The sequence below is a fragment of the Xiphophorus maculatus genome, chromosome 10 (assembly GCF_002775205.1).
Source record: "Xiphophorus maculatus strain JP 163 A chromosome 10, X_maculatus-5.0-male, whole genome shotgun sequence".
Taxonomy (NCBI): domain Eukaryota; kingdom Metazoa; phylum Chordata; class Actinopteri; order Cyprinodontiformes; family Poeciliidae; genus Xiphophorus; species Xiphophorus maculatus.
Window position 1 is genome coordinate 8533628 of NC_036452.1, and position 27103 is coordinate 8560730.

At 39.6% G+C, this 27103-nt stretch overlaps 1 protein-coding gene across 3 annotated transcripts in view; it reads left to right on the forward strand.

The window, feature by feature from the left end:
* Positions 1 to 25220, forward strand: part of zmiz1 (zinc finger MIZ-type containing 1) — a 124936-nt gene extending 99716 nt beyond the window's left edge. The window contains exons 1-19 of one of the 3 annotated variants that reach the window (XM_023341111.1): positions 1246 to 1331; positions 14351 to 14486; positions 14625 to 14739; positions 14827 to 15044; positions 15129 to 15330; positions 16045 to 16320; positions 16395 to 16577; positions 16658 to 16735; positions 16826 to 16994; positions 17091 to 17232; positions 17849 to 18059; positions 18384 to 18489; positions 18734 to 18894; positions 18983 to 19050; positions 19150 to 19218; positions 19299 to 19543; positions 19624 to 19787; positions 21045 to 21311; positions 21465 to 25220. In XM_023341111.1, the coding sequence (XP_023196879.1) occupies positions 14443 to 14486; positions 14625 to 14739; positions 14827 to 15044; positions 15129 to 15330; positions 16045 to 16320; positions 16395 to 16577; positions 16658 to 16735; positions 16826 to 16994; positions 17091 to 17232; positions 17849 to 18059; positions 18384 to 18489; positions 18734 to 18894; positions 18983 to 19050; positions 19150 to 19218; positions 19299 to 19543; positions 19624 to 19787; positions 21045 to 21311; positions 21465 to 21572 (2826 nt within the window). In that variant the 5' untranslated portion in view covers positions 1246 to 1331; positions 14351 to 14442 and the 3' untranslated portion in view covers positions 21573 to 25220. Of the gene's footprint in view, positions 1 to 1245; positions 1332 to 14350; positions 14487 to 14624; positions 14740 to 14826; positions 15045 to 15128; positions 15331 to 16044; positions 16321 to 16394; positions 16578 to 16657; positions 16736 to 16825; positions 16995 to 17090; positions 17233 to 17848; positions 18060 to 18383; positions 18490 to 18733; positions 18895 to 18982; positions 19051 to 19149; positions 19219 to 19298; positions 19544 to 19623; positions 19788 to 21044; positions 21312 to 21464 lie in introns of those variants that run through there. The other 2 variants (XM_023341109.1, XM_023341110.1) reach the window with 2 other exon arrangements.
* Positions 25221 to 27103: the final 1883 nt, after the last annotated feature.

The following is a 27103-nucleotide window of genomic DNA, read 5'->3' on the forward strand; positions in this document are numbered from 1 at the left end:
TAAGTGGAAGAAAAACTGCACCATAACCACAAGCTTGAGAAGTTGATTCTTGCGATGAGGTTTTTGGTGGAGGTTCTCAAGACCTGCGCCTGGGCTGGAATCAGAGCTTTATGAGCAACCACAGACAGACATGAGCTGCAACTGAACCAATCCTAAATAAAATAGTGAGAAGCATTGTGCTTGAAGGAGAATAAAAAGGGGTGAACTGTCACTCGATGGTTCAAAGTTCTGTTGTGTACATACTGAGTGCAGTACACATCTATTCTTATTTGAGATGTGATTTATTTTTTTAACTAACACACTTTCTACTCAGGTTTCCATCAATTTGCTTGGATACAGCCATCCTCCAACACCCAGCTGCTTCAGCAATGACCTTTTGTGACTTACCCTCCTCAAGGAGGGTATCAATAACAGTCTTCTGAACAGCTGTGAATTTGGCCGTTTTTTTCCACAATTGTTTATAACATTCTGTATTTTATGCTCTTCATTATTGGTCTCATATGTGCTTTTTATTATTTTAATATTCTGCAATAATGAAAACAAGTCAATGCTTGAAATACATTCTTTTGTGTGTGTCATAAATTTATGCAAAGCATGTTCCAGGCTTTGAATTGAAATACTGGAAAAAATTAATATTTTGCTGATTTCTCTGACTTATTGAGATGCAGTGATATATCTGAACAACAAACAAGTCGTGTGCAAGTTGTTTTATTTGCACACAATGATATGCCTCAGGTGGCATGCCTACCTGCAGTTTACATGTTTTATAGCTGTGTAATTATTTAACCAAAGGCTTAGTGGGTCTGGTGTTTACTCAGAGACAAATGTGGTCTAATTGGCCCCTCCTTCTCTGATACCGACCCTCAGTGCATTGAGAAGCCTCCTCCTCCTCTTCCTTTATGCCCTTTAATTACAATGACTATTTTTGATGGATTAAGTCAAGTGAATGCGTTCAAAGCCAGGTTAGCGGGTCGGAATCGCAGTTTCACCTGAACCGACACCGGTGGCGCTTTCTGCGACACCCGCGTTGCATCTCCCTGCAGCTCTAAGCCGACTGATTGAGGCTTCTTTAACTCGTCACTCTGGACCCGGGCCAGGACACAGGCTGTCTAGCACATTAGGCACCACCCCCCACCCCCCTTTGCAAGTTTGAAATGTGAGCTGCCTGCATTTTTTTTCCCTCCACTCCCCTCTCCTCCCTCCCCTCACGCTCTCTCCCTTCTGGCGAAGTGGCTGTGGCTGCCTCTGTGTGATGTGTGTATTGGGAGAGCAAGCAATGGATCACTAGACAGAAAAAGAAGATACATCAATAACAGCTGCATACATCCGAGGTGAGGAGATAAGCATTTGGTTCTCTCCCTCTCTCTGCCTGTCCTCCCCTCCCATCCCTCTCCCCATATATCTCTGTGTCTTTAACCCCTTTCCTGCTGCCGAAGCCGGCTCCTTGATTTATTTGGTGAATGATTTGCAGTGCCGCCTGCTTTCTTCTCTGAACACAAACCTTTTCTCCTCCTTTGCTCTATGAAGTTTCCTTCTCTTTCAGCAGCTTATCCATTTTTTCCTTTCTTTTTTTAATTTTCCTCCTTGTTGTCTCTGGGGGTATTTGTTGCTCAAGTGCAGGAAGAAGGAAAAAAAAGCCGGTGGCAAGTGGAGCAGGAACCCCATTAGCGGTGACTCCATCTGTGATTGGTTTTGCCTGCAAAACGGAGAGCGCGGCCATGAATAATTGATGCGTATTGTGCAGTCAGCCACTGGACACGCGGTGGAGACGGAGAGAGGAAGCCGCTGCCCTGAGACACTGAGAGGGGTGGGTGGTGGGGGGTGGGAGAGGAGGAATGTTTTAATGGAAGAGAGAAAAGGTGGGAGGGATAAAAAAAAAAAGACACTGAAAGAGAGCTTTACAATAGCTGCTGGTTTCAGTAGTGCAGAGATTAAGGCTGCCCCGCATCGCTTTTGTTCTGCTGTTGCAGATTTGCGCTCAGAAGTGTTTTCCAGGCACATGAGCTCCCTTTGCTCTGTATTAGTGATGAGACGTCGCTGGAGTCGGCTGGCATTTTTGAAACATGGAAGGAGTGCCGAGGAGGATTGACTGCCACAGTCTGAGTGAAACGAGGCTGCAAAGCTGTGAGCTGTCAAAAGGAGGAGATGACAGATAACGAGTGTTGAGGGTGGAGGGGGGGTGTACAGGACGATCATTGACATCAGGGAAGGTGGATGTGCTTCTGCAGCAGAAGAGTGCTTTACTTTGTACCACCCCTGGAGGGACAGAAGGAGGGTTGATTTCTGCGTTGTTGGGCGCAGGCGGGCAAATGGGGGCTGACAGCATGACGAGTGGCTTGCAGCGCCCTGCATGACGGAGGCGCAACAGCTGACTGCTGCATTTGACCCACTTACAGCTGACACAGAAGGGGTCAAAATGGCCTTGATTATCTCTGAGGGTTGCTCTGACCTACTTGAGACAGCGTTTTCCATGAGCCTCTCGGCAGTTTTGTCAAGCAGTGACAGGAGCCAACCACGCACACACGTTTCGCCTAGTGAAGGAATCCATTGGTTCAGCAACAGTTTTCCGAACGATCTACGTTGTTCCATTTGCTTGTAATCAAAGGCAGCTCTAAACATGTGGGTGTTTAGCTTTGATTTAAATGAACTCAGTGTTTTAGCAGTGTTCTGGAAGTTTGTACCAGATATAATGCAGCTTTTTGAAATGGAAAACTAATAAACAGACACACCAAATCACCATTTACCTGCCAGTAACAATTTCCAGTTTTCTTTGCAGTCTGAACTGCAGATTTAGATTTTGAATGTGTCCAGTTTTCTTACACATACAAATTAATTTATATAAAACAAATTTGTGGAGTAGGCACACCATGTACAGAGGCTATGATCCAATAGCAAATGACTTGCGAATTCCCAACTACAGGTCATTTAATGCATGTTTTCTCCTCTTTCTTTCTGCCTTTCTTCCCATCAAGCAATCAAAATAGGTCACTAGTGACAGAAAATCATAAAACAATTTATCAATTAAGTGGCAACTCAATAATTCATTAAATTAGTCAACAATTAAATTGAATCCAGCAGAAAGTCGCGGGACGCAGGAAAAGATATGGTGCCTTGCAAAAGCCGTTCCCACGTCTTCTGCACACAACCCTTTTTCTTCTAGAATTGCCGTGTATCCAGAAGAAAAGCATTCCCACAGTGTAATACAATCACAACAGTCTTCCACAGATTTCTTACACATGTACTGTTTTGATTGTAGGCCAAAAATGTAAATTTTGGTCTCATCTAACCAGAGCTCTGTCTCCTTAACAGTTTGTAAACAGGTCTTCTTAATGCTTTCTGCCACTCTTCCATAATGGCTAGATATAGGGAGTACATGCCTGTCAACAGATTCTCCAAGCTGAGCTTCTAGAGTTACCATGGGTCTCTTGGCTTCTGCTCTGATTAATGCAGTCCTTGCCCGGCCTTTCAGTCTAGGTGGGTGGCCGTAATTTTTAGGTCTGAAGTTGTGCCATACTCTTTCCAGCTATAACTGATTAATTGGAACAAAGCTCTCTGAAATGTTCAAAGTTTTGGAGTATTGTTTTATAACTGAACTCTGCTTCGAACATCTCTATAACTCTAACAGGTCTGCTATATTTCTTGGCCTTCATGAGGCTGTTTTTTTCACTGGAGTTCTCTAACAAACCTCTCAGGCTTTCATAGAACAGCTAGATTCACACTAACATTTGTATTGGTGTCTGATGAAGGCAATTTTTTGCTGGATTTTATTATGGGATTTCAGAACGAAGGGATTTCAATTAAACTGCACACAACCCTTTTTAGGTATTCTTTTCATGAGAAAATCATCTATCCTTCCACTTCACTATTAAGCTGTTTTGTTGAGCTTTTAAATGAAATCCTAAACCAATTGTGTTTTTGAGTGTAAAGTAATAATGTGCAAAGGTTCAAGGGTCATGCATACGTTTATAAGGTAGTGGAGTCACCAGCCCTATGTTACCCTTAGTGAGTATTAATCGTGTTTTGAAAATGAATTAACTCTGGTGGACAATCATTTGGTAGATCTGTCTGGGAAAATGTCTGTAATAAGAGATTTTGGAGAAGATTTGTCCAACTTGTTGGCCATTGTTGCTCTGTCAGTTTCACCTCTTCTGCTCTGCCTTGGACATTTAGTTTTTTTCCAAAGGTCAAATAGCTTTGACCTTTTTATTTTCATTTTCTCAGCAGAGAAATAGCAGTATGCGGAAATACACTGATTGCTGTTGTGATAAGTACATTTGTCCAAGAAACCGTTTTGTTACTGAAATTAAAGAACATAAGCCACAAACAGACACGGCCTGTGACTTGGTTACAGCTTTTATGTGATAGTTCAGTTAAATAAAAAAATAGAGCGATTTTGATTCCACTTATGTTGCTCACAGATCAAGTATTAAACTTTGACTGAATATGATGATCTGACTTTTATAACAGAAGTGTCCAAAATAAAGGTGAACAGGTCTGTAGTAATAACCCATGAACAAACAAGATGTGTCATATTTTTTTTATTTAAGTAGGTTGTTCCAACAGTGTTATTTACCACATGACGTGTTTTGAAGTGAAGCTGTCAATAAATTAGAGGTAAGCATATTCCCCAGTTTAACAAAGCTCACTATATATCTATATTCAGGGGCAGGATTTAATGGTCACACAAAAAAAGCAAGATGTTTTTAGCACCACACTGGGACAGCAAAGAAGAAGAAGAAGAAGAAAGCAGAGATAAAGCTTTAAAACTTCAACAAATTATTATACTGTCAATCCGTACAGTAGTTATAGCAAAGGGAGAAAGTGATGTCTAGTAGAGCCAAATATGTAAAAGCATTCAAAACATCAAAACCTAGATTTACTTGATGTGATGAAAACACTTTGCTGATTTTATTTTACATGGTAACGCTAACCTTTCATTCCCACCTCTCAGTTCAGAAATTAGTTTTTTTCTGCGTCACTAGACAAGATTTATTATATTATTTTATGATCAAACCTATGGGTTATCATGTATTTGCTTAATTGTCTCAAGTTACTTGTTTCCTGAAATGTTCTTTTTAAATATTTATTTATTCATACATACACTTTTTCTCACCGTCTGAAATCAAATCTGACCAAATTTCTGTTCTTTTAGGCTAATTAGAATTACCACAATTATTTCTACAATAATGAGTGTAAGAATATGTCAGTTTTATTTGTCAGCAACTTCACAAGCAAACGTTTGCTTATATTTCCTTAGTATTTGGCTAATTTGGCACTGCCATCCAGAAGCTTCTTACAATACTTTGCTGGAATTCTGGCCCATTCCTCCTGATAGAACTAATGTAACTGCAAGATTTGAAAATATTTAGTATCCCAATAATCTTATCCTGGATCAACTTTGAATGTTCCACTTAGCGCTAGTGTTTATCTTGAGGGAGCTTTTCCATTCAGATCCTGAGCTGCTGCACATATGGACGTCTCTAATGAGCCTAGAGGGGTGCCAGGACCGGACCCGCTTCCCCAAGTGTCTTTTTTTTTTCTCCCCATTTCCAAACAGGCTCTGACCTGAAGCGTGCTGTGAAAAGGTCACAGGTGAATCAGCCACCAACATATGCAGCCGTGACACTACAGGCCCTGTCCAGCACCCCTAGGTGGGCACTACTCCGGGCACATCTGCTCTCTGCCTAATTAGTATCATGGTGGACAGGGGCTTAAGGCAGGGGCTTTGTTAATGGCAGCCTGTTGCTTTGGGAAACAATCTGGCTCTTGTCAGCTGCGTCTTTGCTGGTTTGATAATCTGGTCAGAGAAGTGCATGGTTAAAAACACTGTGTCAGTACAGGTGGCTATTTGGGAAGGTGAAAGGTTCATCGGTCGCAGGGTTCATAATTGATGTGATCTTGTTTGATTTTTGATGACGACTATTCACATTTTTTTGATATTGGTTTCATTGGTTACAATATATTTCTTAAACAGCACACTGAAATGTCAATTACACTCTCATTTAATCATTCATTTAGCATTTCTTAATGTGTTTGCACTGTAATACTATGACATTTAAATGACCTATTTCTTATAGGTCCTTTATATTTTTCCAATTTATATATTGGAAAAATATAAAAACTGAAAAAAAGTACCAAGAATGGTACTTGGATCGGCTTCGGAGGTAAATTTTGGTGTCAACAATTTACATAATAGCTGTAACGTCGAGCTGAAAAGCAGAAATAGCAATAAAACATGCCAGCATTCATTTGTCTAATAAATTTACATTAACGTTGCCACTTTTAATAGTCGGTTTGTATTGGAGGACCTTATCTAAGAACACTACTGCAACTTCTACTACAAGATGAAGCAGACTACCAGTGAACTAAGAAGTACTGGAAGCTATGTTTTTACCTCTCAAGTTAGAACATAGATCTGCAAATGACAAAATCCATCTTAACCATGTTAAAGTTTCAATTTGGAAAACCAGTGCGGAATGCTTATGGGTGTGTCATTTCTAATACAGCAATATTTTGCAATGATCATGTTATTATGAAGAATACCTGACAGTTGTTTACCACCTCAACAAGGAGGACAAGTCACAAAAAGTCAGTGCTAACGTAGCTGATTGCTTGCAGGGTACTTGTATGCAAACACATTAATGGAAAGTCGATCTAAAGAAAAAAATTGTGGTAGAAACAGATGCATGGTGTAGCTAAAGTAAATGAGCATCATCTTTCAAACAAAAAAGATAAGGATTGTATTTCTTTCCCTTCTTTTACAAAAAAGCACGTTACTGTTTGGGAGTATTTTCTTAGGAGGGATGTGTAATGAAAGTTTTACAATCAGTGCTTTATAACGATGTTAATCTACTAAAACATCATAAAACCCTTTAAGACACCTTAATGCAATTAAGACCTGTCAAACTTGACATCCTACACACAAACCTACATTTGCCACATTTGTGCATTGTGTATTGAGATGTAAAGATGTAGATTTGTATCCAGTCATCTTAACGAGTAAAAACATATTTGAAAGTCGGTCTGTATACGTACATCCAATAAATTCTCAGAAGGATGTAAACAGTCTTACAAATTTCAAAAGGGTCTGAACAATATGGGCTCTATTTTAAACAAACATAATTGTTGCATACATTAGGAGAAAATATGTTAGGAACCTGGTTTTCTTAGGCGAGTGTTGGCTTGTGTTTAACCATAACTAAGACATGACAGTTGCAGCAATGAGATCTGCATAATTTTGTCAAATGCTTCACAAAATTCTCCAACTGGCATTCATTTAGTACTAAATAGATTTCTTTAAAGGCTTACAGTAATAATCCTTATCTGAACCCAGTGAGCCGAGATTCTCTTTGAAGATAAACATCTTATCTTCTCTCTATTGATTTTTTTATTCAGGATTTCAGCTTTTTCACATTCACAGATCTGTATTTGCATCTCAAGCAGATTGACTGTGCTTCTTTTAAAATCTGAACGTTAGTACATTTGAATGAGTGGGAAGTTAAAGAACACTGGATTTCAATAAAATCAAATCTGCGTTTTCCTTTATTTGTCTCTGCTTTCTTTCCCTCCACTTGGCCCCATATGCTCATGGCTTCAGTAAAACCTTTCTGGTTTGCCTCCAGCAAATTCCCCTCCCCCTCCCAAGCTTCTCCTCCTCGGATGGACATGGCACGACATTGTGGCCATGTGGCCAGCAGGAGGCTGTATTTAAGTCGGGGCAGCCCTGAAATGGGCCATAAAACCTAGCCAGCAAGTCTGGCTCCCCGCAAGGCAACGGATCCTAAGCACTCATTGACAGGACTCCAGTATGTGGCTTCCAAGAGAGCCGCAGAGAAAATAATGCAAGAAACAAGACATAGATGAGGTGCAGACAGGGACAGTTGTCTGGTCTCAATAAACAGGCTGTTTTATAACTGTTTATTTCAATCCACAATGCAGCTTTTTTACACTGGTAAAACCTTTTTTTTTTATTGAGACCACACATCAACCATAAAATCCATCCATCTATCAAAACAACCTCTGTTGAAATACATTCTTAATAATAATAGTTTGTATTTAAATTTAATTGATTTTTTGTGCATAAAATAATTATTTTTTTAAAAGCAGCAAACATGAATCAGGAAAAGTATGTAATTTTGTAATAAAAAATCTATTGGAATCCTGGTGCTAGTTTAATATTGTTCTACCATTATTTAACAAGTCCTGTAATTATTTTCTGTCAAAAGCAAGGGAAGCCAAAATCCAATTGGCTCACTTTTCTTTTTCTCCCCATTTTCTGTAATGATGGACTGCCTGTCTTGTGCTGACTGGGCAGTTTGATGCTCTCTATAACAAAGTGATCAAGAAAATAGGTCAGACTATCTTCTATTGTAGTTTCTCAAAGCATTTGGCATCCTGAGGTGAGTGAAGCTGCATAGTCTAACATGAGATTAAGCTACATTTTATTTGAACATTGCATTAGCAGTTGTGTAAATTTTGTGACAACAAAGAGATGCTTGATAGCTAGCCGGTGGTATCCATGTCAGTCACTTATTATTATGATCCAGGTCACCTTGGTGATGAGTAGACTTGCAGTAGGAACTAATCATTAAAGTATTTTTTTATTTATTATGAAGAAACTTTCATAAGTACTCCATGTACTGCTGTAAGTAAAACTAAATCTTTGACTAAAACCAAACTTGGTTGTTTTGCACAGTTTCTGTTACCAGGGATTCTAGGGGCTCCCCACACTCACACTTCGTTTAATTGACTTTGGCCTGCAGGAGCCTTGAGTCCATTCATCCCCTTTTTGGGCAGAGAAGAAGAAGGGAGGAGGAATAGAATGTGAATAGAGGCAGCATCAAAAACTGCAGAGTTCAGCCCACTAGAGCTGCCCTTGTTAGTTTGCTCATGCTCTTTGTTCTCCTTTCAGCCCTTCTGGCTGGATGTCTTCAAACAAGCCGTTTTGGGGTCATGATTTTTGATGAGCAGCATACATCAAATATGGTGGTCTTCTTTATTAGAGTTAGGGTGGAAACATGTGTATAAGTAATGCTGATAATGTGATGATTGGGTGTACACTGTGTTTTTAACGTGGACGTTTGGTGGCCAAGTCGTCATGTGGGACGATGCCAGGTGGATTGTCCAGGGTTGACAAGAGAGCAGGTGTCTATTAGATACAGAGCAACAAGGAGGGAGAGCGGGGGGGGGGGGGGGGGGGGGCGTTGGATGGGGATCATAAGAGCTTCTGGCATCTGCCTTACCTGCTGCCTCCCCTGCAGTGCAGAGCCAGTTAATGGAGAGAAAAAGAAGAGTTAGAAATGGAAAAGAGACAAAGAGAGGAGCGGAGAGCAGTCTTGTAAAGGAGGCAGCAAGTGTGTGTTAGACCTTTTGTAAAGGAAGCCATTCATGCCATGTTTTTAGAGCTCTCCCGTCAACTTGCTGTTGTATTCCTTATTCATTGTGGTTACGCTGATTGTAGTTTATTGTAGTCTTGTGAATACATTCTTACTTTAAAATATGTGTGTTCTGTTTAGTTGCAGGAGAGAAAACTTCACAAGAGTTCAGTTTTGAATTACTTTAAGTGAAAAGTGGTCAAAGTTTCAAGTAATCCTTTTTTAGATGAGCATTACTAAAATAAGAACCCTACTGCAATTGTTGCCTTATCGTCGACTTAGATTCAAGATCTGCGCAATGCAAATTTAATCATCTAAAAAAATGTATACTAAAGCTTCCATGTAAAAAATAGATTCAAGACTGCAAGGAGTCGGAAGCAGATGCTGTGTGGAGAGTCATTGTTTGTACTACTGTTATCTCTTTGGAATTTCAAGGAAACTAAACTTTCATTAACTATCAAGTGAGAAATCACTCTAACCTTCTTTTGTTTTGCATTATTGTCCATTTGATTAATTTGCTGAAGCTCACCTTGGATTGAGGATTTTTCTGAAGATTTCCATGTCTTATCAAAATTTTAATTTAGGTCTAAGCCAAATGAAGTAACTCTGTTCCTAAACCGTGAGTTTCCTCCATGTTTTATTTTTCTGGTTCAATACATCTTAATCATATAAACGGTTCATTAAGAGGCCTCTTTATTCCAAGTAGCATGGAAATAGAAACCACACTGAAACCTTTAGTCCCTTTCAATTAATTGATTTTTAACAAAGTTTAGCAAGTACTTTGGAAGAACTTTTTAGCATAAAGTCACTGGTTTAACTTCAAAGTAATCCCATGACAATGTAAATCTATTAAATACAAGTCCAGATTTCTCTCTTGGATCCAGAAGTACTCTGGTTGCGCCAGTCCTCCAAACACTAATGGGCAGTCACAAGTGAGTAAGCTTTGGATGCATGCAAACAGTCATGCGGCAAGCCAAAGCAAAATACTTGACAATGGTAATGTGTGTGGGGTGTGGGGGATGTACATTATCATTGGACAGAGCATTGAACAACTGTCAGAGATGCAGTCGATGTCATTTGTCATGTTTCCCCGGGGCTTTATGACAGGGCTGGAAGCTGGAGGCCAAGCGGCTGAACCACCCATCTAGTCCCAGCAGATGTGTTTACCGCCATTCGCCATGGTTGACCATCAGGCAGCGGCAGCTGAGCACCAGAATATCAATACCGTTCAGACTCTGCCGTTCCCCTTGGGACTATCTACCAAGGAAATAGGGCTGTCCCTTTTCTCTTCACCAAAAGAAGGATAGAAAGTCTTTGCCACCAAGGAAACCAACAAAAACATGACAGAACACTAGTTTGAATCTGTTCAGATTGACATTTGGAAACCCAACACCTGAGGCGATTTTTTTTTTCCCAGTTTTGGCTGCAGGAGGGAGACAGACACGTCCATTGAAGGGCCATCTGTGGGGTGGCATGAAAAAGAGAAACAGTAATCCTTTTGTGTCCATCATTCAGAGAGTTGTTTTCGTTAGAGAGATGAAGAGGGTTTGGAGTGTAAGGAATAAATGATTGTGTGTTTCTCCTCTTGTTATATGATACCTGAAGTTAATCCTCCAAGTGAATGACAGAGGTGTACATTCAAACAAACTGGTGCTTAGTTGAGGTGGTAACTGAGCTGGGATAAGACTTTTATCCAACAGTAGAGCAGAGTAATTCTTCTTTAAGTGGTTGTAAAGTGTTCAATCCATTTGTAGACATTTCTTTCTTCTGCTTATTCTTGCCTGGAGCTCTCAATGTTGGTTGTGAAAATGGCCAGAAAGCCTCATGTCAGTGCCTCTGGATCAGTTCACTCTTAAGAAATAAAATTTCATCCCATTCAACTTTCATTTTATACCTGTAAATAAACCATTTCATTCCCAACTACTGTTCTCGTGGTGGTCAGAAAAACATTTAAATCTCATTTAACTGGGCGTGCCGTGGTGTCGTAGGGGTTAGCGCGACCTGTATTTGGAGGCCTTCAGTACTCGACGCGGCCGTCGCGGGTTCGACTCCCGGACCCGACGACATTTGCCGCATGTTTTCCCCCCTCTCCTTCCCTGTTTTCTGTCAGCCCACTGTCATATAAGGGACACTAGAGCCCACAAAAAGACCCCCTGGAGGGGTAAAAAAAAAAAATCTTATTTAACTAAGTGGTACTAATTAATATTTGGGCCAGCTGATTCTTAAGAAATCTAACAGATTATGGCCACTGATCAACATGCCGTCTTGCAGAATAATTCAAGTAATATAACCAATTTTTTATACAGTTGACCAGGAGTAGATTATAGAAATTAACACAATGTTCCCCTGTTAGTAACAAAACAATCCACTCTAGACATAAACCTCCCATACCAAAATGACCAAAACTGCAAAGTTGCCAAATGGCAAGATTGTCAACACCCCATGCAAACATGATAATGGAATAAATTGGGCTGCTAGTCATTGCGCCCTTTTGTCCTTCTCTATTTCTACTTTTTTTTCTTTTGAAACATTTTGAACCAAACAAAAGGCAAACCAAATGGCGCCCACTGCAGAATGTTTTTTTTTCACTGACCATGACTTTACCATTTATCTATAGGTCATAAAATACTGAACTATAGTACAAATCAAAACTTATATTCCATGATGTAGGTACATTGATAATGTGTAGACATGAAATTATGGTTTAAATTGGCGATGGGGTCAATTGACCCCGAGCCGATAAATTCAGAAGATGTGTTTATGGTAAAAGTGCAAGTTACCTCTTGTTGGAAGTGAATAATGGGACCTAATTGAGCTGTAACATGCTGGCTGATTGCCAGGCTGTTGAACTGAAAAACTCTCCCCATCAGAAGGCGCTCTACTGAGAGGGAGATTGCTGTTAAAACCCTGCAGGACATTCTCACACAGACTTGTATTAATCTATAAGCCACACTTAGATCAGGTTGCATTTAATTGATGGGAAGTTGCAAGTTGCCTTTACCTGCAAGTGTGATGTGTTTGGTTTAACTGCACCTGAGCGGCCTTTTCTGTCAGCTAGAGCACAGACGTGTTAAAGTCGGATCAATTCTCCAGAGAAGCTGCACAGCCTGTCTCCTGGCACCTGCCTCACGAAGAACAGGCAAGAGGAAAAGAAGGGAGGATGAGGAGGAGGGGGAGGAGGAGGAAAAACCCAGCTGCCTCTGTGCCTGAGCCCCGTGCTGCTTTTAAAGGAGCGGGAGGGAGAGGAGGGAGACTGCTGGCACCATCTGTACACGTCTTTTGTATTCCAGCCCTCGTCTTTACACAGAGTGAGGCTGGTGTGCTCAGTGTTCAAATGAAAGGATAGGAGGTGCCTTTTGGGGGCGGGGGTGGTTGCAGCGCACTTGTGTGTCGATGCAGAGACTCGGCGTCAGAGAACATCTTGTGCCCTATTTATTTGTGCACTGTACAGTGTCAGTAAAGCTCGTACTGTGTGCAAGCAGCCATGTGTGGCCACATACCTGGGTTGCCAGGTTTGTGACGGCAGTCAGCGGCTTTTGTTTGCTCAGCCTTCCTATCAACCCCATTAGCCTGGTGTCTCCTCTGTCAGTGACTCACTGAAGTCTTTTTTTATTGTGAAGGCAGGATGTGCAAGGCAGACCATGTGTGTATGTTGCAGTGTAGATGCAAGGACAGCCTCAACTCTCTGCTGTCACACTGAAGTGACTTTTTTATTATTATTATTGCATGAACTGCAGCTAAAGTCACTCACCCATCCACCCCTCCAGGCCCTGAAGCATAAGGAGAGGTTGCTACCTTCCTCTTAGATTGAATCCACTTCCCTTTTTCGTTTCTGCTGCTTCAGACAGCAGCTTCATAAAATCAGAGGGAGTAAAGCACTCACTTTTGCTTTATGTACAAAGCAAAAGTGAGTGCTTTGTACATAAACAGTCACTGCAGAAGAAAAGCATATGATGATCCAACAGACTGTGTTGGCTGTCAAACTGTGTGGTAGGTGGGTAAGTGTGGTAGACAAAACAGAGTCAGGGTGAACTCTAGTGGCCATGAGGAATAATTACAGCCATGATTTACATTATTTCCCTCAATAAATTAGGTCTGTAGTTATGTTTTTTTTACTGTTGGAGAGATTTGGCTTAAAAAGTATTAAGAATGTAAATAGAGGTTTGTAGAATATATTTTTCTTTCTAATTGTGATAAGACATTTGGTGAACAGAGTCTTACGATTTATAACAAAATATCCACATCCTTTGAGCTGTTTCACATCTAATATTATAACCACAAATGTCTGTGAATTTTATTTGGCTTTTAAGTGACAGAATAACACAAAGTTGGGAAAATGACACAAAGATTGTTTTTTTTTTCTACAAATAAAAGTCTCATAAGTTTGATGTGCATTTTGTATCCCACTCTCTTATCTGTCATCACATCATTTGTAATTATTTACTGAATTAACTTTATTTTATATTTGGCAAATGTCTGATTTTCCAACATATATGTTAAAATATTGTCTTGTGTTTTAACACAAATTTTAGATTTTTGTAAATTTGTAAATAGTTAAATAGTGTCATAGTTTAGGATCCTGTTTGATATGTTTTTAGGCAGTTGATGGTCAGCTATATTTGCCCGGTGTTGTAGTTTTTTTCTCTCATAAAGCTATGATCCATCATTGAATTTCATTGGTGTTGAGCTGCTCATTGAGGTAAATAACATTCTAATAGTTTAAACACTAACGAGCTGCTTATTAGAAACTTAATTTCAGTTTACGCAGGAGTTACTGAGACTGATATGTCTGATATCTAATTTTGTTTTTAGCTCTTTGTCGCTGTTTTTTTTGTTGTTGTTGTTTTTTCCCACCCTGTCCTACATATTCTGTCCTCCTGTAAGGAACCTGACTGGAAGGAGTGTTTCCCATAGTGGAAAATACTATCATGTGTTGACCAGTGCTGTCAAATTCTCTTCTTCTGCTCTCTCTCTAGCTCTGTTGTCTTCGTGGTGTGAGGAACTGGGACGGCTTCTCCTCCTCCGTCACCAGAAGAACAGGCAGAACGAACCTCCGGGAAAAGTGCCCATGCAGCCCCCGATGAGCTCCATGAAACCAGGCCTCTCGCATGGGTTGGTGTCACTTTGCTGTTGCCATTAACACATTATAGGCATTAATGTTGTGTCAGCTGACAGACCATGCTAGTCGAGAAATTTCTACTAGCCATATGGATTCAACATAAGTAATGTGTTTGTGTTGCCCCTCTGCAGAGATGGTTCTTTCCCCTACGACTCAGTTCCCTGGCAGCAAAACACCAATCAGCCTCCGGGTTCGGTGTCTGTGGTGACCACCGTCTGGGGCGTGACCAACACGTCACAGAGCCAGGTAATATTCTTTCCCTGCCAGAAGTACTGTTTGAGTTGGATCTCATCTCATGTTATCAAAACCTGAGTTTATGTCGTTTTCCAACAGGTGTTAGGGAATCCCATGGCCAACAACAATAATCCCATGAATCCTGGGGGTAATCCTTTGACCTCAGGGATGTCTGGTAGCAATCCGGGTATGAACTCTCCTCAGTTCACTGGTCCACAGCAGCAGTTCCCCAACAAAGGCAACTCAAACCAAGGCTACATGCAGCAGGGGATGTATGGACGACCCAACTACCCTGGAGGTGGAGGTTACGGTGGCAAGTAAGTGAACTCTGGACTTTTTACATTGTATTATTTAGAAAATGGAGCTTGTAGTAACTTTTATTGTGTTGTTTCTTGGCAAAGTTACCCAGGAGGACCAAATGCTGGACCTGGTGGGATAGGCATCCCTCCGAACTCTCGTCCTCCGTCGGATTTTACCCAACCTGCTGCTGCTGCTGCAGCCGCCGCTGTTGCCGCAGCAGCTGCAACCGCAACTGCCACCGCCACAGCAACTGTAGCGGCCCTGCAGGAGACTCAGAACAAGGACATGAACCAGTACGGACCGGTAAGACAAAGTTTGCTGCTTGGAGCAAGAATAAAACTCTTCAATTCACATTCAAATCAGTTGTCTTTTTAATCTTAATTATCTAAGCATTTAAGTACATTTCTTTCATTACTGGCTGTCCCAACACCTGGGTGAAGTGGATATAGGCACATTACTGAACATCTACAGTTAAGGGTGGATAATTCTATAACAAAATAAAAAACTCATACAATAAAAATAATTAGTGTTTTGTCCATACTTTTATGGAACTTACATGGTTGTATATTTCAAGAAGTAATAATTTAATTAGCCTATGTTCTATTAAGAAGTTTATAGGTTTCAGAAAATAAGCTGCAAGTTCAATCAAACCGTCTTCTAAGTTATTAAGCATCTTCCAATACCGGTGTAGCCTGGTAGTTTGTAAATTTAATGAAAATAACCTGGATGTTTCATTAAAAGGAATGAAAATTAGACTTTAAGTCCTGGAAAATACCTCGTAGGTTCCAGAAGACGCCCTGCAAGTTCAGTGCTAGTGGATTAAAAGATGTGGAGGGAGTTCCAGAAAGTAATTTGTAAGTTCAGTGAAAGTAGCCTATAAGTTCTGGGAAAGTACAGGTAGTGTTATGCTGTGTCTTTTCTCTTGCTTGTCAGATAGTTTTGTCATTTACAATGTATTTTTAAAAACAAACATTTACTACATCAGAGATGGTTCATTGAACATATTTTGTTTTCCAGATGAGTTCCTCTTTCCAGATGGGACCAAACCAGGCATACAACAACCAGTTCATTAATCAGTCAGGACCCCGAGGTCCTCCATCTTTACCTGGAAACCTGGGTGCAGGCATGAATGCATCGAACATGAGTGGGCCTCCAATGGGAATGAACCAGCCCAGGGCCCAAGGCATGGGGCCATTTGGGGCCCATGGCCAAAGGATGCCCCAGCATGGCTATGCTGGACCCCGACCTCAAGGCATGGGTATGCAGAGCATGAAAAGACCATACCCAGGAGAGGTGAGTGGTCTATTCAACACCAGCTGTGAGATTTATCTGCATTTTGTGTGCTGAGTATTAGTTTTCATCCTCAGCCAAACTATGGTGGGCAACAGTATGGACCAAACAACCAGTTCCCCAACCAGCAGGGGCAATATCCCACCCCCAATGGCTCGAGACCACTGCCGTCCCCCAGCTACCCTGGGCAGAGGATGCCAGGACAGCAGCTGCAAGGCCAATACCCTCCACATGGCGGTCCCATGGGCCAGTACTATAAGGTGCTTTTTGCTAAAAATGTGATGATTAATAGACCAAAACATAAAATGTTGTGTTATTAATCTGATTAATCTAATTGCAGCAAGAGCCACCATTCAATGGCCAAACAAATAACTTCTCTGGGAGTGGATACCAATATAACCAGGCTAATATGAATGGGGTAAGTGAGCTTTTATTCCACTGACTAATTTTATTACTTGGCCCATCTTCCAATGAATATCTAACTTAAGTTCAACTGTTTTCTGCTTAGCCTCCTAGACCGGTGGGCAACTACCCACACTCACCAGTGCCGGGTAACCCCACCCCACCAATGACTCCGGGCAGTAACATCCCTCCATACCTGTCGCCAAACCAAGATGTGAAGCCACCTTTCCCTCCAGACATCAAACCAAATATCACTGCCCTTCCTCCACCTCCAGGTCAGTTACTGAAAAATCTGAAATGAGGGAAATAAAGAATGTCCCAAAAAATTTTTTATAGCCTGAATGCTCTTGTCTCCTTGTCCTTGATTTCAGCCAGCCACAATGAGGAACTACGACTGACGTTTCCTGTGCGGGACGGGGTTGTGTTAGAGCCCTTCAGGCTGGAACACAACCTGGCTGTGAGCAACCACGTCTTCCACTTACGGCCCTCTGTGCACCAAACGCTGATGTGGAGGTAAAACTCCATGGAACTTTAAATCTTCATGATTTCTCTCTGTATCTTGGAGTTGCCAAATCACAAGTTAATTTTAACTTTTGTCCATTAGTATTTTACTGGCTAAATCCAAATGTATTCACAAACTAAGAAAGGGACATTTTACTACCTGTTTGGCTTTCAGACAACTTTAAATTCAGGTTGAAATCCACCCATAGTCCTTAAACAGGGTCTACAATGCCAAACAAATCACTACAACTGCCATTTTAAGGATTTTTTTGCAACAAACCAAAGGTCTTGGAGTTCAGAAACCCTGCTTCAACTAACTGAGCTTTAGTCTGGGACACACTACTCTTTACTTTATAGATTTTGAAATAGAGCTGATGTTAGCTATTAGACCCCATAAAAGCAGTGAAATGGCCCAATAACACACTCTAAAACATTGTAGCTTATTTTAGCATTGTGTGGTTTCATTATTGTGGAACCTATAGATAATAACATATTTCCATTCTGGTAGGTTCCAGGTTAATACTTCGCACTCAAATGCCCAGCATGTTACAAAAATGTAGGAAAAAGTTTAAGAAACTTGAGTCCAGGAAGCATAGAATTTTGTCTCTTAAATTGTGTTTGTTTGCAGGTCAGACCTGGAGCTGCAGTTTAAATGTTACCACCATGAAGACCGTCAGATGAACACTAACTGGCCGGCATCGGTCCAAGTTAGCGTCAATGCCACACCGCTCACAATAGAGCGTGGCGACAACAAAACATCGCACAAACCGTTGCACTTGAAACATGTGTGCCAGCCGGGAAGGAACACGATCCAGATCACAGTGACCGCCTGCTGCTGTGTGAGTAAACTGAAGTCCAGAATGAGCAGGAAAAGAAATCTAATATAACATTTTCTGATAATAAAAAAATCAATTACATTTTATATTAGATTTGATCATTTTTATGAGTGTTTATCTCCATAATTCATGAAACTGCTTAACTGCAAGGAAAATAAAACTGCTGTGCATGAAATGGTTTGTTTATGGCTAAGAAATGTAAGTAGATAGGAACAAAGTGGCAATGTGTTGTAATGAGAGAGGAGCATGAATTGACCTGGAGGCATTTATAACTTGTGTACCTGAGAAGGATGTTGGTGATAGTTACCACAACGTTTCCTCCCACAGTCGCACCTGTTCGTGCTGCAGCTGGTGCACAGGCCGTCAGTCCGCTCCGTCCTGCAGGGTCTCCTAAAGAAGAGACTGCTGCCCGCAGAGCACTGCATCACCAAAGGTATAATCCACTCTCCCATAAGCTGCACCACAATGTCCTAATTCATGATTTCTCTCTGTATCTTGGAGTTGCCAAATCACAAGTTAATTTTAACTTTTGCCCATCAGTATTTTACTGGCTAAATCCAAATTTAGTCACAAACTAAGAAAGGGACATTTTACTACCTGTTTGGTTTTCAGACAGGCAAAAAGTATAAGTTGACTTTTTGCTTTAAACATATTTCCTCCTTCTTTTCTCTTTAAAGTCAAGAGGAACTTCAGCAGCGTGGCAGCGTCAACAGGGAACGCCACGCTCAACGGCGAAGATGGAGTTGAGCAAACAGCCATCAAGGTTTCTCTCAAATGTCCGATCACTTTCCGACGAATACAACTTCCAGCAAGGGGGCATGACTGCAAACATGTTCAGGTGAGATGGACGTTGTGAAAAATATCATAAGCAAAACAGAAATTTTTAAAGTATCTGTTTAAAGACATGATTGTTTCCTTTGTTCCAGTGTTTTGATTTGGAATCATATCTACAACTGAACTGTGAGCGGGGAACGTGGCGATGTCCAGTATGCAAGTACGTTTTCTCTCTTTAGGTCCACAGTTGATTTGTTGTCCACTTAATTGTCTCTGCATTCAGATGGAAGACCTCTTAATTACTCTTATCTCTCCATAGTAAAACAGCGTTGTTAGAAGGACTGGAAGTCGACCAGTATATGTGGGGAATACTGAATGCCATTCAAAAGTATGCATATTTAAAGACATTTTACTGCACACATTAGCTTTTTATTCCCTAACCATTTGACTCCAACTGTTTTCCATCAGCTCTGAGTTTGAGGAGGTCACAATTGATCCAACGTGTAGCTGGCGACCTGTGGCGATCAAATCTGACATCCACATTAAAGAGGATCCAGATGGACCACTGGCGAAGAGGTTTAAGACGATGAGTCCAAGTCAAATGACCATGCCCAACGTGATGGATATGATCGCTCAACTCGGCCCTGGACCTTCACCGTACCAGTCGATGCCCTCGGGGCAAGGTATCAACAGTAGCGAATATGGCAGCCAAGGTAGTAGGTCTTATGCAGCTCTAGTGTGCATAGACCATCCAAACCTATATGTGTGTTTACATTTGTTATTCTGATTTCAGGCAGCAATTACCAAGGACACGGGAACTTTGACTTCCCCCACGGCGCTCCAGGTGGTACGTCAATGAATGACTTCATGCACGGTCCTCAGCTGTCTCACCCACCTGACATTCCGAATAGCCTGATGACACAAGACAAACCCTTGTCCCACAACATGCCTGACACAGTGAGTCCTCCAGCCGTTGTTCTTCTATTGAAAGTCCTGAATTTTCTATTTCACTTTTATTTGCATGTTCTTAATTAAGATGTCAAAATGATGTGTATTATCCATCCATCCATTTTCTTTACACCCTTGTCTCTAGTGGGTTCAGAAGAGGTGCTGGTTGATGTGTACTAATTTAATTTCAGATTTGTGTGCCAGGCCCTTCTTTTTAAGTAAATTTAGCACAAACTTTGCAGTCAATGAAAAATAACCAGTTGTTTATCTCTGTGTTTGCTTGTACAACATGTAACTAAGATTTTCTGTACATAACAAGATTTTACAACTAGCTCCCTGCCTATGATGGAGCAACACAGATGGGGTCACAGGGAAAAAAGAAAATAAAAGACATCTTTCAGATGCACATCAAATATGAGGGTGATGGCATTGAGGCTTTCAGCCTCATAAACCTGGTGCTATCACAGAAAATAAATAATAGAAATATTGAGAAAAAACTGGGTCAGTAGAGTTTGAGTGCATAATATTTTCCATTGATTATTAGTGATTTTGATACTATTGAACATGCAATGTTTTAGTAAATTATATTCTTTTTTTCCAAAATGGATACTCCTATTACACCTTTCATTATCTTTCTAAAGATGCCAGTCTCAGTTCAGACAAATGTTTTTTTTTGTAATTTAAATCTCTCAAATAGATCTGTGAATAATTTTGAACTCAACTATTACTAAATTAATTTGTATGGAATTGTAGTTGAACTTACAAGAAACTGTTATTTGTATGTTCAGTGCTGAACAGAGTACCGTTTTCTGTGTGCTTTTGTGATCTGCTATTAAGTGTGCTCACAATATTTCAGACTTTATGTCAATTCTTACCTTATCTAAGTTAATTTACTGTAATATACTTTAACAGTGGGAGAAGTTTTTCAGTTTGTGAAATGTCATAATTTTACAATTTGAAAATCACAGACTGTAAAGCACACCCCAAGGTTAACTTATTTTTTATTCTTAATAATCTAGAAAATATATTTATTTTAGTGCTGAGATACTGAAAGGCTAATAAGAGACTGATCTGCTGGAAAGCAGGATTTTCACATTACAATGAGAATTATAAGTCTGTTCCTTGCTTTGTATTTTTTGTAATATTGGATGAAAGTGGATTGCTTTCATTTAAAACAATGATTAAGCTAGTCTAGCAATTCTCCAAAATTACCTAACTAGCATCTTGAAAGTCATATTCGTCACATCCCTCTCTGAATCCCTACAGATACCTCATTCTGCCGGACCTGAGCAGACGCACGGGCCACTGCAGCAGAGCTTACATCCATCTCCGCACCCCGGGAGCCAATCAGGGCAGCAGCTACACCACAGCGGCCCCCCTCAGCCCTCACGGCAAGCACCGCTGCCTCAGCAGCAGCAAGCACAGCAGCAACAGCCCACCGCCAACAACCATCCCCACACCGACCTGGCCTTCAATCCCTCCAGCAGTTTGGACAGCCAAGCGGGGTCGGACATGCCCGAGCCTTCGTTAGATGTGAGTTCTGGAAAACCCGCAGATGCAGCACATTCCCCTTGAGCTTTTACACATTTGGTTGCATTATAAAAACCAAAAGTTAATTCATTTTATTGGGAGGTTGTGAGAAGTTTCTTCAGCTAATTCTTGCAAATCTCCTTTTCTGTTTTGCAGCTTCTCCCTGAGCTCGCTAACCCAGACGAACTTTTGTCTTATCTGGATCCCCCAGACCTCCCCAGCAATAGCAACGATGACCTTCTGTCTCTCTTTGAAAACAACTGAGAGGCTTTCAGACACCCACACACATAAACTTTTACCGATCGCCTGAAGCTTCCCTGAGAAACCGTGGCACTCAGTACTTGATCAACACAAAGATGCACTCCCTTTCTCTTCTTCCTCTTGTACAATTTACATTCGCCAGCGCAGATTGACTGCAAAGAATCTCAAAGAAACTCAAAAGACACGGCAGGATTTGGTGGAGCTGCCACGCCCCTCCACGTCCTGTGGTGACACCCTTGACTGTGCAGCTATAGTTGATTTTATTTTTACACCACACACATGTACGTGTGCTCACTAGTAACATGTTGTAGCATTTTTAAAATACTTTTCTTTGTTTTCTTTTGAAGCTAAAAAAAAAAATGAACTCATTGTATAAAGCAGAAAAAATAACTGAAAAAAAAAACTGTGCTCTCTGGCCAGTGTGTGTTATGTTTTGTAGTCTGAGAGGCCACAACTTCCTGGTGTCACTGCTCCATTCCCTGACTGGTCTGGTTAGTCGCACTGTTTTGTCCATTACCTAAAAGCACAAGAAATTTTAGCACTGCAAAAAACGACACAAAACAACAACAAAAAAAACATCCTTACAATAAGGAATGAGATCAGTTTTCTATACATTTGCTGCCAGCGTTTTAAAAAGATTTTTGAATTTTTGAAAGAGATTGGCTTCCATTTTGTCTACAATTGTGCTGTGTATTTATTTCAGTCTGTGAAGTCTGACTGAGGTAGGGAGCATTTGAAGCCTACAATAACAGAAAGTATGTACTTGATGCCTGGTCATGATGCCTCTTTTACAAATGACTGATTTGTTTCTTAAAAGAAAAACAATAGATAAAAAGAAAGATTGAAGTTCCTGCCATGTTATCTGCTTCCATCTGCTCTGCATGAGCCTTATTTTCTGTATTTTTGTATCATTTCACCTCTCCTTAAATAATGTGCTGTTGAGGTAGTCTTCAAAGTGCATGTGTGCCAAGCCCTTTGTCAAATAGTGTTTTTTCTCTTTGTCAAATTTGTTTTGATTTTATTTAACACTAACATTGAAGGTATCAGTGGTACATCTGTCATGTATCTGCTGGTTGTTCTTTATTTTTATTTTCCCTTGCTGCTGCATAATTACGCTGTCCATCGTTATTTTTGAGAAACTGCTCACCAAAGCTAGAGGGATGAGAATGAGAATGTTTGTGTTTGCTCGGTCCTGTGTAAGGCTGTGTGTGCATGGGTGCGTCTCGATAAGTTAGAATATCATTTGGATGTATTTCAGTAATTCATTTCAAAATGTGATTTATTCTACAGTTTCATTACATACAGGGTACTTTAGGCATTTATTTTTCATGTTTTTGAATGATGAAAATCCCAAATTAGATTTCACAGACATGGAATAAAGACATGTGGTGACTACAAAGGTCACATTCCCAGCAGAAGTCATGATGGCAGGTCCAACTCATTTCAAAGAATCTTAGCTTGGCTTTTTTTCCAAATGGTTTTTATGCTGTCTTTTAATTTTGGCCTCATTTATAAACTATGACTTGTTGTTTGTTGGCATGTAATCTTTGTTCTGTATCTTTATAGAAGCTTTACATCTATGCAGTTTTCTTGTGTTACAAGCATTAATTTTAAATATATTAATGGAAAGTTTTGTGGAAGGATAAAGTCTGGTGGGAGAAAAATGAATCGTATAATAAATTAGTTTTATTTTTTAAGTTGAATTACTAAAATACAACAACTTCTTAAAATAATATAATGTATAGAGACGCACATGTATGTTTGTGAGACTGTGTGTGCGTGTATGTGTGTGTGTTTGTGCACAGGTGATGGCGAGACAAGCAATGGTTTCTTCCATCACTGCTGTGATTTTCAAAGCAGTATTGGTGTAAACCTTTTTCGTTGTTGTTTTTTGATGTCATGTTGTTCGAGAAGAGTTGCTTTTCAGTATGCAAATGTATTATTTTTTAATAAATGCTATTGTACTGTAAATATCATTATGTATATTTTTGTATCATCTTGATAATGTTTGTCGTCGTCCGACCTAACCGCACGCGCTCCCCATCAGAGCACCAAACTTCTTCAGCAGTTTTAAACATCTCATAAGCTACACCCTAATGCACGTCGTTCTCGTTTTCCGCCTTTGTGCTCACCTTCCCTGTGTCAGCTTGAGGTTGTTCTGCTCCATTTTTTTCCATGTTCTCAGATGTCAAACTCACACTGAAGCAATACTTTCTTTTCACACTTTGATCCTAACTGATCTCCGCTTCCTGCTAATGAATTTTAGGTTAACATTTGTTCAATGATAGTGATTTTAAAACAAAAGAGATGTGATATCAGCTGGCATTCAGTGTAATTATTGATCTATGTGAATATCATGTTCCTAAATGTCAATACATGGTGGTATTTTAAAGATATATCACAACCATATTTTAAAGAAATTCATGATATTGTTTATATTTTTGTTATAGAAAAATGTGGCTTTTTTAAAAAAAAAAAGCATGAGACCATTTACATTTGTATCCCCCTTTTGTTTGTTTTTTGTTTCTCTTTGGTAAATTATTTTGTACTGGTTTTATTATTAATCTGTAAGGCTAGAAATCCAATTTCTTTCAGCTTGATTTGAATTTAACATTTTTTAAAATTCTATCCATTTCAGCTCTGAGAGCATTGGCATGTTTCATTTCCAAACAATAATGAGACACAAAATTATTATTATTATTATTATTTTAATGTATGAATCAATCTGATAAATATTTGTCGTCACCTCATAATTTCTTCTTACTTTCAAGTGAGTCAGTTCAGCATTGTAGGCAGCAGGCCAAGTGTGCAGTTCCGCAATCACATTAAAGGGCCATTTCTTTTGGGGGATGTTGTTAAGAAAAGAAATGTATAAAAAGGAAAATATAAATAAGAAGGAAAAAAAAACGAGCGGAAAGGGGCACGTTCACAAATCTGGCCTTGAAAGGATGCAGAGGGCAAGGCTTGTTAAATGTCCCAAGGATGTCTGTATATATGTAAATTAACATAGAGACAAGTGAACAGAAATGTATTCATTTTCCTTTGGGAATGTGCATTGTTTCTTCTGAATAATATTAATAATGATAATAATAATAATAAAAAAAGCTTGCAACACCTCTACTGGAAGTGGCTGACTATGGAAAATCAAACATGTTAGTTTGTGTCTGTGGGTTAACTTTGCCCCCCTTACTTTGTAATATACTTTCACCCTTTTCTGTTTGGGGGAACTGGAACAGCTAAGTTCTAAATGTACTATTTAGCCCAAGTGTTCTAGTTTCACAGGCATACTCTGAGGTGCTAAAGCTAAAAAAAACCAACCAGAATAAGGTTACAAACACAAACAGAAAAGCCACTCAGCAGTGCAGAATAATGGTGATGAAAAGAATGGGTCCTGAAGATTGTACCCAAAATCCATAATTTATATATAAAAAAAAATTGATATCATGAAGATTTGGAAAATGACAACAATCTAAGGTGATTCATGCAATGTGGCCATTGTCTCTATGTTTGTACATTGTATGTACAATCATTTCATACTCCAAACTGGTCAGAAAATAAAGGAACTAATTGTGATTTTTAGTCTTGCAGAACTGTATGTAGTTAGATGATGTGACAGCCTAATATTTATCTAATAAATATGTATTCAAATGATTCCCGCATGCCATTGTGTCTTGTCTTTGCTTCCTTCACAACAGCCAGTTCATAAACAAAATGTGAATTATAAGCATCAAATTTGAAGCAGCACTTTAAAATAAAATTTATTTAAATCCATATCAAGATCAATCTCCAGGCTGGCACAGCCCTTTTCAACATCACCACTCTTCCTCCAGATGCTGAAACTCACACCTCCATTCATTGTGCACATTAGTTTCATTATTACAAATAAAGTTCATCTTTTTCACTGTGTCCTGCTTCTGATATTGCACTGGAGATGAAGGAGATGCTTCCCACCCACAACCTTCAGCCTCTTCAACAACTCTTTGAATACACCTGTAGAAGTTACATTATATTTTCCTTTAGGATTAGCATAAGATTTAATTTGGGGCTGCATGATGTTACCATTTGTAGCACTTCTTCTTTTGAAAATAAAGTGTATCTATCTTTGGCAGGAAATCGCATGCATTAAATTAAATCAAATGATTAAATCAGTGTAAAAAGGTCTTCAAACAATATTATCGCAATAATTTTTGAGACAAATAATCGTTCAGCAAAATTTGTTATCGTGACAGGCCTATATGAGATATTCTAAGGAGTATAATGCTTTCTTTACTCATACCTGACTCAAACCATCATATCGTCACCTTCCTAAAATCATATTGTTTTTGGCACAAAAAAAACACACTTGACAAAAAATGATTTAGGCTATTATTTTACAATAATATGTAACGCACATATTATTGTAACTTACAATATGTAAGGTTACATATTGTCACCTTATATATTGAAGGTGACAATATGTAACTATAAATGTAGGGTATAATATATTTATATCTTTGTATACAGTGTTGCCTGGGAAAAAACACACCACAAGAAATTTGTCAAATTCTCCTGCAGATAATTTGATTTTTCACATTTTTAAAATATGGACAATATAGACTTTCTTTGATCTGTAAATCACTATCGGTCAAAGACATAAAAAGTCTGAAGACTGCTACAAACTCTTTACATACAGTTTGCTTCTGAGTATGAGTTGCTGGATGTTTTTTGTTTGTAGATGTAGAATTCTGGGTAATAAGTGAGAAATAATTGTTTTTAACCCAACATTTTTTTATTTTAAGATTTTGCTTATGAAAATGTCAGCCTCAAAACATCAACATCAATTATATTTGTGCTTGCTGACCAGATCTGGTGCATTCTGGAGTTGTGATTCCATGCTACAGAAAACTTCGCAGGGCTGCAGATGGCCCCTGGGCCACACTTTGAACACCCTTTCTTCTTCTTTTCTATATTGGCATATTGGAATCAACTTATAGGCGCATTCTGCCACCTACTGTAAACGAGTATGTAACACCATGAACTGCCACCTACTAATTGCTGTTTTTTAGTTTGTTATGAAGTAATCTTAATGTTGTCCTTATTGTATTAATTTTCTTCTATACTCAGTACAATATCTAACTTAGGTAGACCTACCCTCAGTCTCATCATTAGTACTTCCCTTCTATTTCTCTCACTAACATTTTTAAGTAAAACTGACTTGACAAATGTATCCCTTTATCCAAGGGCGTAGGTTTGGTCTAAGTTTTGGTGGGACCTTACAACTTACTGCGCCCCCCCCCCCCTACACCGACCATTTTTGACCAGTGAGGGGGGCACAACATTGGCTTAATAATCCCCTCCCCCCAACCATAACCATAACTTGATCGTACATCTTGTGTATACAACCAGATACAGTCATGCTCAGCAGATCAGTTCAAGAACACTTTACTTTTTCCTTTTCAAAATTCAGCAAACATTACAAGTAAGATCAAAAGAAATATTCTCTGGATCTACTGATTATACAACAAACACAATTGCAGATAAGAACAAAAAAATGA